This window comes from Mesoplodon densirostris, chromosome 4 (genome assembly GCF_025265405.1).
Source record: "Mesoplodon densirostris isolate mMesDen1 chromosome 4, mMesDen1 primary haplotype, whole genome shotgun sequence".
NCBI lineage: Eukaryota > Metazoa > Chordata > Mammalia > Artiodactyla > Ziphiidae > Mesoplodon > Mesoplodon densirostris.
The window spans coordinates 9,608,354-9,624,765 of NC_082664.1; the positions used below are offsets into that span (position 1 = coordinate 9,608,354).

Here is a 16,412-nt window from a genome sequence, read left to right on the forward strand (position 1 = left end):
CCACGGCCTCCTGGGAGACAGACTTTCTCAGGCTCACCGCTGGGACCCTCGCAGCAAGAAAGGCACTGAAGCATTAAGTGTTCGGTAGATATCCTTTCACCTGCAGCCCACGCTTTCTACCTGTGTGTGCGGTCCTGCCTCTACCAGCCCTTTCTCTCTCTCTCCATGTACCAGATTCTACCCCCTGTCAAACTCAGCTCACAGTTCACTCCCTTCACAGCCTCTTTTGTGATAACCCTAGAAGGAGATCATCCCCTTTCCCTCTGAATGCTCCAGGTACTGGGTCTGTGTCGCACGCATGCGATTTCTCATGTACTTTTTTTTATACTATAATCATTTCGATCTACGCAAGTTCCTTGTGGATAGGCTCTCTAGCTATGTCCTCTCTCTAGTCCTAGCAGTTAACTTAGAACATTCTGGATGGACAGGCAAGTGGAAATGTAACAAGAGATGCTTCCTGGAAACTGGTTTCCTACCGCTGGGACAAATTAACCATAAACTCGGTGACTTAAAAACAACACAGATTTATTATCTTCTGGTTCTGGAGACCAGGCATCCGAAATGTCACTGGGCTGAAATCAAGATGTCAGCAGGGCTGGTTCCAGAAGGAGGCTCCAGGGCGGATCCATTTCTTTGCCATTTCACGTCTCGACAGGGGACCTGCAATTCTTGGCCTGTGGTCCCTTCATCGTATCCCTCCAGCCTTCTCTGTCTCTGACACTTCTGCCTCCTCTTTATAAAGACCCTTGTGATGACATTGGGTCACCCAGATAACCCAGCATAATTTCCCATCTCAAGATCCTTCACTTAATTACATCTGCAAAGTCCCCATTACCCTATAAACATTTACAGGTTCCAGGGACTAGGTCCTGGTGATCTTGGGGGACCATCATTCAGCTTATTACAGTAGTATTTATTACGTCAGTAATAGTTGATGAGGAAGTCACACTTCTTGGCTCCCTGCTATTTATTTTTTTAAAATAAATTTATTTATTTTTGGCTGCGTTGGGTCTTTGTGGCTGCACGTAGGCTTTCTCTAGTTGCGGCAAGCGGGGGCTACTCTTCGTTGCAGTGCTCAGGTTTCTCATTGCAGTGGCTTCTCTTGTTGTAGAGCATGGGCTCTAGGTGCACAGGCTTCAGTAGTTGTGGCTCACGGGCTTCAGTAGTTGTGGCATGTGGGCTTCAGTAGCTGTGGCTCTCCAGCTCCAGAGCGCAGGCTCAGTAGTTGTGGCGCACGGGCTTACTTGCTCCGCAGCATGTGGGATCTTCCCGGACCAGGGATCGAACCCGTGTCCCCTGCATTGGCAGGTGGATTCTAAACCAGTGTGCCCCCAGGGAAGTCCCTCCCTGCTGTTTTAATTATTCCAGAAAAGTTGAAGGGGACGTGGATAGGAGTCAGTCATCTAGGGATGCATCGTTTGTAAAGTTCCCAGACCTTGGTCCTGAAAAGCCGGCCCAAAAAGACATAAATCACTGGATTCAGGCAGCTGTTGATGAAAGCAAAGAAGTTGGCCCATTGCAGGCCCAGGTCGGTGAAATTCTCCCAGAAGCAGCCTCTGACAGCCCACACCTGGAGCAGGAATTCCAGGAAGGCAAAGAAGTGGTAGGGGGTCCAGCAGAGCAGGAAGGCAGCCACGAGTATGAGGATCAGGGCCGTGGTCTTGCCATCCGTGGGCCCCCCGTGCCTTGTCTTGCTGACCTCCCCCCGCCCTCGCAGGGCTGCCAGGATGTGATAGTTGAAGAAGACAATCGCAGCCAGGGGGAGAAGAAACCCCAGCACATTTAACTCCACCATCCTTGCAAAGGACCAGGCCTCACTGGGGTACAGCAGCACACAGGCGGAGATGTTCAGTTCCGGGACAGCTTTGACGGAGCGCAGCAGGAACGTGGGGATACTTAGGAGGCCCCCCACGGCCCAGATGAGCACGCAGGTGGCCTGAGCCCACCGCCGTCGCCGCCGCCTCCAGCTGGCCATGGGGTGCACCAGCACGTAGTAGCGGTCCTGGCTGATGGCCACCACCAGGAAGATGCTGATGAAGAGATTGGCCTTGATGACACCGTTGACCACGCGGCAGAGGAGGGCTCCGAAAGGCCAGTTGAATTCCTTCCAGATGTTCTCTGCCCAGAAGGGCAAGCCCAAGACGAACACCAGGTCGGAAGCCGCCAGGTTGGCCAGGTAGATTTCTGCCGTGTTCAGACGCCGTCGGGTGAAGAGAAAGACGGACAGCACAAAGAGGTTTCCCAGCAGCCCACAGAAGCAGACGGTGATGATAAATGTGGGTAAGACTCTATGCAGCAGGTCCCAGGCTTCCTGAGCACTGTCACAGGACGTGGCATTTGGAGGCGGGAGCTGGCTCTGGTTGGAGGACTGGAGCTCCAGGAGGGTCCGGGAGGCCATCCACGGTGACCTGCAATGAACATCACAGAGCATCACACAGGAGGCGGCCCATTCTAGCCTGCGGCCCATCCAGCCCATCCCCAGTTTTGGAAAACAAAGTTTTATTGGCACACAGCTGCATCCATTCATTTACCTTTTGTGTTACAACAGCAGAGTTGAGCGGTTGCAACAGTGACCCTTTGGCCTGCAAAACTGAAAATATTTGCCCCTTATTCCCTTAGAGGAAAAGTTTCACGACCCCAGATATAAAGGAAAGGACCAGGGCTTTTGAAACCCGAGTTCAAATCTTGACGTAACTACTTGGTGTGGGCCACTTAGACCCACTGACTTTTATTTTCCTTTTTGAACATTGGAACTAATTGTATCCCTCTTGTGGGATTGTGGCAAGGACTGACGAGTGTATCTGTGGAGAGCTTGGCCTGGTCTCCTGGCTTAGAGGAAGTGCTCAATGGAAGGGGAGGATGAGTCTTATTTACAACCATACCATTGTTATTAGCAGTGTTTCGTTAAACAAAAGCAGGTGCTCATGTTTGATTTAAGAAGCACCTACTTTGTGCCAGTACTTTGCCAGGTGCTGGAGATACAGGGAACAGGGCCCAGCCCCCTGAAGGAGCTCACCATCTCGAGGGAGGCGGACATGGAGACAGTGGTCGATGACCGAAGATGGAATGAAGCAAGGAAGAGGCCCGGCCCTCAGGGGTGCTGATGCACTGGGACTGGGACCAGTAGGGTGGAGGAGGTGAGGTCAGTAGTAGAAGGTGTGGGGTTTCTGGGGCTCCACACCTAAAAATCCTCCGCCCACCTGGATGAGTTAATATATGCAAAGTGCTTCAAAGGGTTCCTGGCTCTTTGTAGGCACGTGCTACCCCTTAACTACTGTCATCATCATCGCTATCCTTAGTGATGCCTAAGAGTCCTTCCCTTCAACTGGGCAAAACTCACAGTATCCAGCACAAGATATTGCATAAGAGAGCTGATCTCAGGAAAGTCCTTTTGGCTCTGCAGTCTTAGGCAACCACTTTGTGTCTCTGAGCCCGGCTTTCCTCATCTGAGGAGGACGTGATGACCTTCTCACTGTGACACTGTAACCCACACACTGTGCCATTCACATCGGGTAAAATCCATGGGTCTCTCCATTCATTCACCCACTGGACAAGTATGTACTGAGCACACACTATGTGCTAGGCACTGTTCTGGGTATTAGGGACATAGCAGTGAATCAAACAGGCAAAACCCCCTGCCCTCAAGGTGCTTCTAGCCTTGTGGGAGGAGAGAGGCAATGACAAGAAGTATACTGAATAAACCTGTTAGCCGGAGGGGGGGGAGCAGCCATGGAAGCGGTGAGCTGCGATCAGGCTCTAGATAGAGTCCGAAGGTAGAATCACCATGATTTCCAGTCGGATATGGGTTATGACACAAGAGGAATTGCATGATGCTTAGATTTTTGGCCTGAGCACCTGGAAATAGGAAGTTGCAGTTAACTGAACCGGAGATGACAGAGTGAAGATGGAGCAGGTTTTTTGGCGGGGAAGATCGGGGGTTCACGTCTGGACATGGGAAGGCTGAGCTGTCTGTTGGACATCAGGTGGGCATACTGGGGCAGTTGGCTACACAGCACTGGTGTTGAGAGACCACGTCTGAGACAGTGATACATCATTGGGAGCTATAATCACACGGATGGTATTTGGTATTTAAAGTCACAGGACTGGATGAAATCACCAAGGGAGAATGTAGGCAGAGAAGAGAATCAGCTGCTGGGCTGCCTGTTGACAGGTCAGCAGAGGACACGGGAAATGATGGGTTAGGAGGCTATGACGTATTCGTGGTTTATAGGGTCTGACCCAGAGCATATGGAAGAGAAAGGACACTCTTCTTTTGTCATTGATTTCAGGGCGTAAATCCACAATGAAGTATTTATTTTGTTATTTGGCAATACTTTTCAATTTTGCAATGAGTCCTTCTGGCAACAATGAGCAAAAAAAGAACGTTTAATGAAAATTTAAGTCCTGAACTTCTGTCTCTGAGGGAAGTCAATGATGAACGTGTAACTTGCACAAAATGTTTGTTGACGTTTATATCGTGATGGGGGCTGTAGCGCTTTCCCTGACCACAAGGAAACCTAACACAAAGCTGCTAATTCAGAAGTTGGTATTTTTCAAAGATCAGCCCTAAGACGTTGATTTCACCCACATTACTGCAGGAGATGCTGTGACTTTTCACTTAGAGCAAACGACTGTTCTTAAAGTTAATTCAGCTCATTTTTAGTGTCAGGTTATCTTGTGCACACACAGAAATGAAGTGATGGCTGATTAACGTGACGGCTCCATAAGAAATCCACGGACAGTGAAATGGTGCCAGCTTGATACCAGTATCCTCAGAGTCTTCAAATAGAAAAATCAGTCAATTCCAATCATGATTCAATTTTTTTATCCAGTTCATGGAATCAAAGCAAAACTTTTGAGAGTTCACTCTGGCAAGGTGAAGCAATGGACATTTTGTGAATGTTATTCTACATTCACTTTTAAAAAAAAATTAATTTATTTTTATTTTTGGCTGATTTGGTCTTTGTTGGAGCACACGGGCTTTCTCTAGTTGCGGCGAGCAGGGGCTGCTCTTAGTTGCGGTGTGCGGGCTTCTCATTGCAGTGGCTTCTCTTGTTGCGGAGCATGGGCTCTATGCGCGTGGGCTTCAGTAGTTGTGGCTCGTGGGCTCTAGAGCGCAGGCTCAGTAGTTGTGGTGCACGGGCTTAGTTGCTCCGCGACATGTGGGATCTTCCCGGACCAGGGCTCGAACCCGTGTCCCCTGCATTGGCAGGCGGATTCTTAACCACTGCGCCACCAGGGAAGTCCTACATTCACTTTAAATTGTTCACATTGGAGAGAAAGTTGTATTTTTCTGATGATCACACACATTTTGGTGGGGCCCAGGGTCATGCTAACAACAATATTCTTGCTAATATAAGAGACCGATGAAGCAGAAATGTACTTTGAACAGTTCATGGTGCATACACAATTTGTAATTGCATATAAACACGTTTTAGTATTTTACCAATTGATATGGAGGTTATATTTGACAAGATTTACAAAATTCTAAAACATAAGATTTGTAGTGCAGAATTACTGAACTACGAACTTTTGTGATGAAGTTGATGAGGAATTTTTTATGGCCATGCCGTGAGGCTTGTGAAATCTTTGTGAAGTTCCCCAACCAGGGATCAAACCCATGCCCTCGGCAGTTAAAGCACAGAGTCCTACACACTGGACCGCCAGGGAATTCCCTTGATGAGGAATTAAAACAACTTTAGCATGCATTTTCTTTCTCTGCTGCCCATCATAAATCAATTTTTTTTTTTTTTGCGGTACGCGGGCCTCTCACTGTTGTGGCCTCTGCCATTGCGGAGCACAGGCTCTGGACGCGCAGGCTCAGCGGCCATGGCTCACAGGCCCAGCTGCTCTGAGGCATGTGGGATCTTCCCGGACCGGGGCATGAACCCGCGCCCCCTGCATCGGCAGGTGGACTCTCAACCACTGCGCCACCAGGGAAGCCCCATAAATCAATTTTAGAAGACACTAAGTGCCCTAAAATGTTATTCAACTATTTGTTACAGCAGAGTTGAGAATTTTTGTTGAATTTTGTTCCAAATCAATGAGAAATCTTCGAGCAAGTATTCAATGAATGGAGCACCAAAACAGCAGCTTTTGGAGCTTTTAGCAGATTGTAGTTATTGAAGACAAAATTTTATGCAGAAAATAATTGAAATTTATAGCTAAAAAAGCAAGGGAGAAAATGATCAAACTAAGCGATGAGAGGTCAAAATGGTGCACAGGATTTAATTTTTGAATTTTATAACGAGCTTTGGAATGTCTCAATTTGTGGGAAGCATCTTTTCAATTGGAGAAGTTCATATTTTGTACAAAATTGAGATGAAATTGGGACAGCCCCAGATCTGCAACATCTAAATTTGACAAAGCAATCAAAACTTATAAATAGCTACAACTTATCTGAAGAGTTTAATGTGGTGAAAATATTTGTTGAAGGAACTCAAACTGAGGCAAAAAGACAGCACCTGTGAAAATATCTGGGCTGAAATATTTACATAATTCCATATGCAAAGAATTAGACTTGAGAATAGCCTCTGCTTGGCAGAATTTGCTCAGAGTTTATCAGATACCTCAACACCTGCAGAGAGAACATTTTCTTCATTAAATATTTTCTGGTCCAAGAGAAGAGTCAATTGAAGGCACTAATTTAAATTTATTAACCATAAAATTTGAAGGAAAAAAAATTTAAGCAATTATATGGAATCATTAAAAATAATAAGACCATATTGAGAGAAAAATACATTCTCTGGAAAATGCCAAAGACATATGAGAGTCAGGTACAAGCCCAAGAAGCTAATTGTAGCACTTGCATATGTACCCAGACTAATTATTTTGCTTATGTTATTTTTCAATGTTCAGTTAATTAACATAAAGAAAATCGTTCATTTTGCTTTAATGAGTATATTTAGACTTTTTTGGAAAAAATATTTTTGACTAGAACTGCTTTATAACTCCATCAATGTAATATAACCAATTAGTTGGGGTGTGTGTGTGTGTGTATACACATAAATATATACAGTTAAATATATAATTATTTTGAAAATAGCTTTTGATTAGAACTACTTTTTTTTTTTTTTTTTGCGACATGTGGGATCCTCCTGGACCGGGGCATGAACCCGTGTCCCCTGCATCGGCAGGCGGACTCTCAACCACTGCACCACCAGGGAAACCCTGATTAGAACTACTTTTATAACTCCATGGATATAATATAACCAATTCATTGGTGTGTGTGTGTGTATATACATATACATACATGTATATATAATTAAATCTACATATTTTTTTAAAATAGCTTTTGAGGGCTTCCCTGGTGGCGCAGTGGTTGAGAGTCCGCCTGCCGATGCAGGGGACACGGGTTCGAGCCCCGGTCCGGGAAGATCCCACATGCCGCGGAGCGGCTGGGCCCGTGAGCCATGGCCGCTGAGCCTGCGCGTCCGGAGCCTGTGCTCCGCAACAGGAGAGGCCACAACAGTGAGAGGCCCGCGTACCGCAAAAAAAAAAAAAAAAAAAAAGGTTTTGATTAGAACTACTTTATAACTCCATCAATATAATATAATCAGTTTTAAGTGTTTTGTAGTAATTTGCTCTGGCAGCCACAGGAAAGCAATACACTCAGCAAACCTGATTTCTCAGATACCTGGTGGCCCCTCCATGCCCCCTCTCCCGGCAGCCCCCTTGTACTACACACACGTGTGGGAGCTGCTTCCTGAGACTGCCGTTGGGCCTCATGCCATTTCTTCCTGTGTGCTTCTCTGCATGTGCTGAGGAAGCTCTATGTGCCACGGAAAACCCGAGCATCTTCGTCTCAGCCCCAATCTCCCACCGACACTGGGGCTGCAGAGTAAGCCCCTGATGCCAGATCTGACCCTTCACTGTCAGCCACACCTGTGATCTGTGGGCTGTGCTGGGCTTTAGGTAACCTGATCCTGACAACATGCCTGGGAGGAGGGATGGCTGTCTTGTGCCTATTGTACAGATGGGCAAACGGAGGTGAAGAGAAATGAAATGACTTGCCTACATTCATATGGCGATAGGAGCCAGTCTGTTTATACATGGCTCTTCTTCCAGGCCCAGCTCAGGGTCAGGCCTCTTTTACCCAGCGTGCTGTGACCATAAAGAGAATGGGCCTGGTGTTAGGGAGCCTGGGCTTGGGTCCTGGGGTCACCAAGCTGTGATTCTGGGCAAGTCAGATAACTTCTCTGAGCCTCAGTTTGTTCATCTGTAGAATGGGAATAACGGCAGTTATTACAAAGAGTCATGGTGAAGCTTGAAGGAGACTATACCTGTAGAATCCCCTTGTAGACTGCAAAGCATCAAATATGAGGCTCGAATGATGATAACCACCACAACAATAATAATGGTGATAACTACGGTAGTAATAATAATGTGATGATAAAGTGTCCTGGTGCCTCCGAGTGTAAGCAACCTCTCCTTCATGTGGGCTACCCTGGTGTCGGAACATGAGGTTGGAAAGTACCAAGAGACCCCTTTTCTGCTCTTCCTGAGCTGTGGAACAGTTCAGGGATTACCTGGCACCTAGCACACCAGGAAACTAAGGAACTAAAATTCCAGAAAGCTGAGTTCCAGGAGGGCCTGTCTTCTTGGCAGTGGGATTCTCATTCGTCTCCAGCCTTGGAGCTTTCACCACCAGGAGGTTTAAGAAGAAGCTGGAAGGAGGGAAGTGGTTCATTGTGGACGCTGAGAGAGACCCCGGATGTGGTCTGCTTTGCTTCCCTCCCTTTCCTCCTCCAGGTCACCTTGAACGTTGTGGGACAGGGGTCGAGTCCCCTCTGAAGTGTGGGTGTCTGGGCAGGAAAGGGTGGCTTCGGGAGGCAGTGGAGGGGGCCTGGCTCCTGTGTGATCCTGAGGGACCACAGGTCAGCAAGAGGCAGGGGCTGCCCGGGCACCGCCAGACCAAAACATGGGCTGTACCCCAGAGCCGTGCAGTCGGCAGAATGATGGTCCCCAAAGATGTCCACGTCCTCGTCCCTGGAACCTGCAAATATGTTCCCTTACGTGGTAAAGGGGACTTTGCAGGTGGGGTTGAGGTAAGAATCTTGAGATGGGGAGATGATGCTGGATTATGGAGGTGGGCTTGGCGTCATCACAAGTGAAAGTGATTTCATTTATAAGTAAAAGAGGGAGGTAGGGGGTCGTCAAAGGCAGGAAGAGGGCTTCCCTGGTGGCGCAGTGGTTGAGAGTCTGCCTGCCGATGCAGGGGACACGGGTTCGTGCCCCGATCCCGGAAGATCCCACATGCCGCGGAGCGGCTGGGCCCGCGAGCCATGGCCGCGGAGCCTGTGTGTCCGGAGCCTGTGCTCCGCAACGGGAGAGGCCACAGCAGTGAGAGGCCCGCGTACAGCAAAAAAAAAAAAAAAGGCAGGAAGAGAGTAGAAGATGCTATGCCATTGGCTTGGAAGATGGAGAAGGGGCCATGAGCTAAGGAACACAGGCAGCCTCTAGAAGCCAGAAAAAGCAAGGAACGGCTTCTCCCTTCGAGCCTCCAGAAGGAGCACAGCCCTAGCCAACACCCCGACTTTAGCCCAGTGAGGCTGATTTTGAACTTCTGACCTCCAGGACTATAAGATAACACATTTGTGTTCTTTGAAGCCACTAGATTTGTGCTAATTTGTTACAACAGCAACTGGACACTAATACATGGGTCAAGGCTTCACCCTGCCCAGGAAACCAGGAACTATCACCTATGCCACCAGCAGAAACCTCTTACTTCATCTCGAATCTGATTGGTTCAGCAGACACTGCCCGCCATCCCATGCGACCCGGCTGGGTCTGTGGCCACGGCATGTGTTTGCTCAAGCCGAGCCTATTTTCAGGAGGTTGTCTTTACCAGCTGCTGCCTGTGTTTATGTAAAGTTGGCCAGAGAGGAGAAACCTTCCTTTGTTGGTTCCGTGTCTTAGCTCTGATATTTGCCTGGCACATAGTACGTGTTCAGAAACCAGCAGCTATTGATATTATTAGTCATATTTGATCTTATCTGAAAAAGTCAAGAGTGACATTGGGCAAGTCTACTAGAGATGATCGATTCTGTCATTTCTATGTGATACTTTCTGAGTTCTGCACATTAAAACATTGGTGCTACTTCTTCAACAAATTAGCCTTCTTCAAATTAATTCCAATTTCAGAAGTGAGGTGATGATAAAGGCATTTGAAATAGACATAGATATTAAAGGATGTCAACCCAATCACATCATAAGATACTGTTTTCAATCCACAACTAACCCAACCAGTTTTTGGCGTTATGAAATTTTGTAAGCGATCCTGGGGAGAGCAATTTAATTTTTATAAATTGGAACTTGTAGACTGTAACTGGTCAGAGTCCACACGGAACTCTGATGACTGTATTTAGCTTCTACACGTTTCATGTGACCTTGGTGTAAAGAGCTGCCAGAAGTACTCTCCTGTTCCAAACAGCCTCCCTCCTCCTCTTCTGGAAAAGCAGCTAAAACCCAAAGTAGGCATGGAATACAGTCTCTTAAATTGATTCCGAATGATGTTTTGTTTTTTTTTTTAAAACATACAACAACAGAAAGCTGAAAGCTCTGCCAATATTAGTCGTAAAAGGAAAATTTTTCCCCCTGAGGTATGGATCTTCTCTTATATTTTACTCTTATAAGAGAGAAAAAAAAGATGGTCATTTACTTACCCAGACAAAATGAAAGAGGTCACAACTTCAGCTGGGCTTTCTGCTGGTGAGAGCTGCCTTTGGAGGTATCTTCTGTTCTGGGAAGCCCCGTGGAAGTGTGATGGCCTTAAATTACAGTGATGTCACCAGCTGGACTGCTGAAAAAGTGAGTCTTTCAGACAGAGGAAGCAAGCTGGAATTTTGAAAGAAAAACAACTTTGCACTTTGGGGCTGGCAAGCGATTACTCAACTACCATCGCCATCTTTAATTTTGTGGGAGCTGACTTGAATGTCCACCTTTGAATTTTGGTCATGAAGGCTACATCACCAAGAATCCATCACTGTGGACCCCTTTAAACAAAGAGTGAGCCACAAAAAGCTTGACTCATGCAATATGCAGAGCTGAGTAAAGTCAGATGCACTTTTCCCTTATCTTCCCTGGCAGTTCTGAAGTCTGTTTTTGATGTAAGTCTGTGGATATCAAGTTGAACCACTCAGGACCTCGTGTTCAGACAGTCTGACATTTCTGACATTTTTTGAGAGTCAGACCTCAACAGCCTTTGACCGAATGCCGCCTACTTTCTATCTTAGCTCCTAAAAATGAAGACGTTCTAATCTCGCTCCCTAGGTGCAGGAGAATGCTTCCACACCAGGGCTTGATTCTAGCTTCTGGAAAGTGACTCCCAAATCTCAGGCCTCAGGCCTCCCTACACCCTAGTCCTGCCTCTTGGACGCTCTGCTTGTATTTCTCTCTTTTTTTTTTTTGCAATACGCGGGCCTCTCACTGTTGTGGCCTCTCCCGTTGTGGAGCACAGGCTCCGGACGCACAGGCTGAGCAGCCATGGCTCACGGGCCCAGCCGCTCTGCGGCATGTGGGATCTTCCCGGACCAGGGCATGAACCCGTGTCCCCTGCATCGGCAGGTGGACTCTCAACCACTGCGCCACCAGGGAAGCCCTGCTTGTATTTCTTGATGTCACCTTTAGCCTGGCGTGTCTGGAGCAGAAAATGTCCCCTTTGTCCTCAGACTCTGGCCTCCTCACCGTGTTTCCCTTTTCTGTTACTAACACCTCACTGGAGACCAATTGCACCTTTGAGTTTCCTAGCAGTTTTCTCCCATTGCTGGACATCTTAAAATTGCGGAAGGAGGTTGAAAAAAAAAAAGGCCACTCCAAGGACCAGATGTGTATTTTAGGGAGAAACCTGGAATTTATCTTTGGGGAAGGGCCCTTCGTATCAGGAGAGATCTGGGACTTTTTCAGTCATGCAGATGTTAGGTGAGTACCTGCCATCATGTTGGGGTAGATTTTAACTAGAGAAATTTCTCCAAATCCCAGTTGTCAGTGCTTCCTAATTAGTAATGTAGATCAGAGTCTCACCAGCCAGACCCGCCTTTGCAGAAGGTGGTTGTCTTTTCTCCCTTTGATATGAGTTTGCACAGGGTTGTTTCTGAGAAGTATCTGCTCTCAGGACATGTCTGCCGGCTCCAACACAGGTTTACCCACAGGATATCATGACTCCAGTCCTGCCGGGAGGTGGGGTGCGCAGGCCTGACCTTGGCTTTGCCTCACTGTGAGAAGTGGCCTGTGCGTGGCAGGGCCACGTGGCCAGGACTGTCCGTATGTCACATGCCACTAGTGAGGGCTGAGTAAGTGGCACTGTAGCAGCCCTGCCAAGGCCTTGCGGAGCCCCACCCTGTGGTGGAATGGAAAGGTCTCTGAAGAAAATGGATGCTCCCACTGCTGCCTTCCGGGATGGGCAAAGGGAAGTGGGCCTTGGTCCAGGGAGGAGAGGGTCTCCTTCTGCCTCTGGGGCTGTGGGGTGTGGGAGTCTGGATTCTGGGGTCTGAGGGCAGGGTGAGGGAACCCCACGTGTAGGAAGGCACCACAGATCCCTGGAACGTGGAGAAGATGGGAGGACGCTGAGAGTGACATGGCAAAGGCCTGGTGTGAGCTGTTCTGGGTGGAAGTCCCCTGGGCACTGGGACCCTTGTGGGGAGGTGGGCTTAGGTATTCATAAAAGCAATAGATAGAAGTCACAAATATTAGTTGACATGGCTGAAATGAAGACATCTTCACAGATACCCAAGAAAAGTATAGTAACCCATCCCTAAGAGGTAGTAAAAGTAATGTTCATCCACGTTTACTAAATCATTAGGCCCCGTCTTGTGAACCATAGAAATCACAATTCTCCGATCATTATACCAGAAGGAGAAGAATGCTTCCGCATTCCTGTCATCTGTATTCGGATCGAGGGTCCTACAGTGGATTGTGAAATGCTTCGTTCACTTTGTTCATTAAGTGTGTGCACTTAATATACGTTAGTTAATAAAACTGATTTTTAATGTGTTAAAAATTATTTTAACAGATTTAAAATGATTATTTTAACCAATTAAAAATGATTACAGCAGAGACCGTTTGGTGGAAGACGCAGAAACAGAGGACAGCTTGGCCAGCTGGGTGGGACAGACCGACCCTCCCGGAAACTGTGCTCAGTGTCGACGCAGCGGGACCCCAGGCAGGTACAGGTGGGCTCGGACTGTGCTCGATGCAGATTCAAGGAAGGGATGCGCTGGAGTTGTAGGAAGTTGGGGACGAAGAGGTTATGTCCCCACTCTGGCGTTCAGGGTCACTTTCCGGCTCTCCAGCCGCGAAGCACTGGAGTCACTTGGTCTCTTCTCCTTCCTAGTCACATCCAGCAGCTTCTTCAAGGTCAAAGACTCTGGTATATTTCATCCAGCGCAACTCTACGAATGACACCTGTATGCCTAGCCTCTTGTGCGGGGGCGGGGGGGGGGGCGGTGAGGGTCCTGCTCAGTCCTTAAAATAGTTGGCGTCTCTCTTAGGATCTCCACCGCAGTTAAGGAAAGAAAACGACCGCGGGGCGACTTCCCACCAGGATGAAAGGCAGCATTTTCGTTTCCGTCTAGCTAGCGCTCTTCCCCTCTGCCTAAGCCTTCCTTCCCATCTTGGTTTTAGACACTCATGCAACAAATAAGTCTGCAACAAAGAACCCCAAACCAATCTCCTTGCTTTCTGATTTTTTTCCCTTCAGTTTATCCTTGGGCTAGATGAATATTCCGGAAGGACTTGGATTTTGTCACTTCAATGGCCCCGCCCCCTGGAATTCACACACTCCTTGGCGGTCCTGCCGTATCACCCAGAGCCACCTCTACCTGGTTCTTCCATTCTGGCTGAGAGGGAAGTCCCATGGGCCTAATGCATCTGGACTCACCGGCCTGTGAGCGTTCGCTAGAAATCACCATCCCAATCCTCTCTTTCTGCTTCATGTCCATCCATCGTTCACATCCCATTGTAAGCTCTGCTCTTTGTGAGCACAGGTCTGAGCGTTTTTCTTCCTGTTCTGCAAACACGTGGGGAGCAGCTCCCTGGGGCCAGGGGCGAACTGGGGGCCGGGGGCAGAGAGGACGTCTCAGCATCCGTGCTGGGCCGCTCACGCTCGGGTGGATGAGGCAGGTGAGCAAGCAGACACCCGCAGACACGTGTGGCAAAGGCCACGGCAGAAGAGCCCCGCACAGCTGCTGCACAAAGGGGGCAGGGCGGGGCAGGGCTGGAGGAAGGGGTCATGACGTCAGGGAGATACAAATAAACACCTCCATGTAGGTTTAACAAAGCGCGAAGACCCAGAAATCAACAGGGAGACAGCTGCCAACTTGAGTGTGTCCTGGGTATTCAGGCGGCGCAGGCGCTGCCCTGGCCTGAGTTCATGGCCGTGGAGAAGCCAAGGGTTCTTGGGGCCTGTCACTCTGCAGAGAAAACTCCGCTGGGACAGGGGTTCCATGGACCACGAAAGTTTAAGAAAGTCCAGAGAAAACTCTCCATCCCTACGTTGGCCTTGCTCTGGGAGATCAGGTTTTCTCAGGTGGGTAGTGTGCTCACTAGAAACCGCCTCTTAGGGAAGCTGGGAGGATCCCATGAGCTAACACATCCTGGAGCCTGGCACAGGCTGGCCCTCAGGAAATACCCCCCCAGGGGCAACACTCAGAAGGGGTCTGCCAGAGGATCACCAGCTATGTTCCTCGGTGTTCTACAGCCTAAGTCAGACCATGGCATGTCCTGTCTCGGGCCCAGGAGGACACTAAGATTTGACAGTGGCCCTCAAGGCCACAGTGCCCCACCCCCTGATGCCTTTCTGAGCATCTCTCTCACTCTCTCCGCCTGTTCCCTGGCCTCCTTGCTCTCTTTTGAACAAGCCGCGTTGTCTCCTACCTCACAGCCTTTGCACTGGCCATTCTCTCTGCCTGGAGCACCCTTCCCATAGGGACCTGCACGCTCACTCCCTCAGGTCCTTCTGGTCCCCACACATCCCCCCCCCCCTTATCAGAGAGCCTTCCCCTGAAATAGCCTTTCCTCCGCTTGCCCAGTTTCACTGTTTGTTACAGCCGTTATCATCACCTGGATACGTTCATCCGTTTATCTTTTACTTCCTGTCTCTCCCAGCAGAATGTGAGCTGCACCAGGCAAAGGGTTTATCTCTTTTGATTAGAGTCATGTTCCTAGCTCTGACAACAGGGCTCACATGCTTAATAAATATTTGCTGAATGACTTCATAATTCTATTTATTTATATACAAGAATATCAACAGCTTGTCTCTGTATCAACATGCATGTCCCAAACCCCTTGTGGGTGCCAGGTCCCGTGTGGGCGCTGGAGGGACAAAGGTGAATGCTGTCCCCTTGAGCAGCTCTTGGTCTGGCTGAGGACAAAGACAGGCAGACATCCAGTGACTATACTTTGTGGAATGCAAAGTGGCAATGAAGTGCCAAGGTTCTGTCTGAGTGTCAAGACTGAGAGGATTTAATTCTGCTCAAGGCAGAGTTGGGAAAGATTCATGGTGAAAGGATATTTGAGTGGGGTTTTGAGAGACGAATAGGAGTTTGGAAGGCAGGCAAGCTGAGAAAAACATTGTAGATGGAAGGACCCGCGTATATACCATAAACACACATGTGCACAGATGTGTTTGTGGAACACTCACTTGGAACTTGGAGTCAGAAAGCCCAGGTTCTAGCCGTTCCCCCACCCCGCCCCATTTAGTCATTCTTTATGTGAGATCACATAGCTCCTACCCTGGGGCAGGCCCTGTGCAGGTATGCCCCCAAAGGCTCTTGGTTTGGCGCAGAAAAGGGAATTAAACAGTTTCAGATCTGAGAGAGTGGGTACAGAGTGGGAGGCCGTCCACCTGCAATACTCCTGGAAGGGAGCTGTGTGACCCACACAATCCTGGGAATGCTCTGACCCTCGATTTCTTTATCTGAGATCATGCCCTGCTTTGAGAGCAGTTCTGAAGATCATACACATGCATGGAAACTGTCAATATCACTTTATACATATGTTCACAGGGTAAGATGAATCTTTATATATATTGATGTAGCTTTTCCCAGGTTTATGACTTTTCTCTGTGTAATCTAGGAGAAAGTACCCATTTTCTAGTCAGCCTAGATGCCTAACTGGCCCACATGTACTGCAAAAAATGGGATCATGAAGTAAAATTCCTCTTCCTTTGAAACCAGTAGTTCTCATATGATGTATTTAATGGAGATGGAATTGATGCTGTGAGCATTTGTCTTTAACATAGGTCATGTTGGCCCCCATGATGGGGGATGCTTCTTTGAGCTGCAAATTCTGGGTACAGGGGAACTGAATGTGGAAGATAACTTTCACCTTTCCTGTAAGACTCAGGGTCACCCTTGACAGACAAGCAAACAGAGAAAACCAACTGTGATTGTAATTGTGGTGCGTTCTATGAAGAA

General features: G+C 48.3%; 1 protein-coding gene across 1 annotated transcript; it reads right to left on the bottom strand.

Annotated features, from left to right (window-relative positions):
- Positions 1-1,399: 1,399 nt before the first annotated feature.
- Positions 1,400-2,398, bottom strand: BDKRB1 (bradykinin receptor B1). Its single transcript, XM_060097906.1, has one exon. It carries the CDS (start codon positions 2,396-2,398, stop codon positions 1,400-1,402), a length of 999 nt encoding a protein of 332 aa, XP_059953889.1.
- Positions 2,399-16,412: the final 14,014 nt, after the last annotated feature.

What these genes read in the sequence shown, in the direction of transcription:
- BDKRB1 (XM_060097906.1), bottom strand. Translation starts at nt 2,398, where the DNA reads ATGGCCTCCCGGACCCTCCTGGAGCTCCAGTCCTCCAACCAGAGCCAG.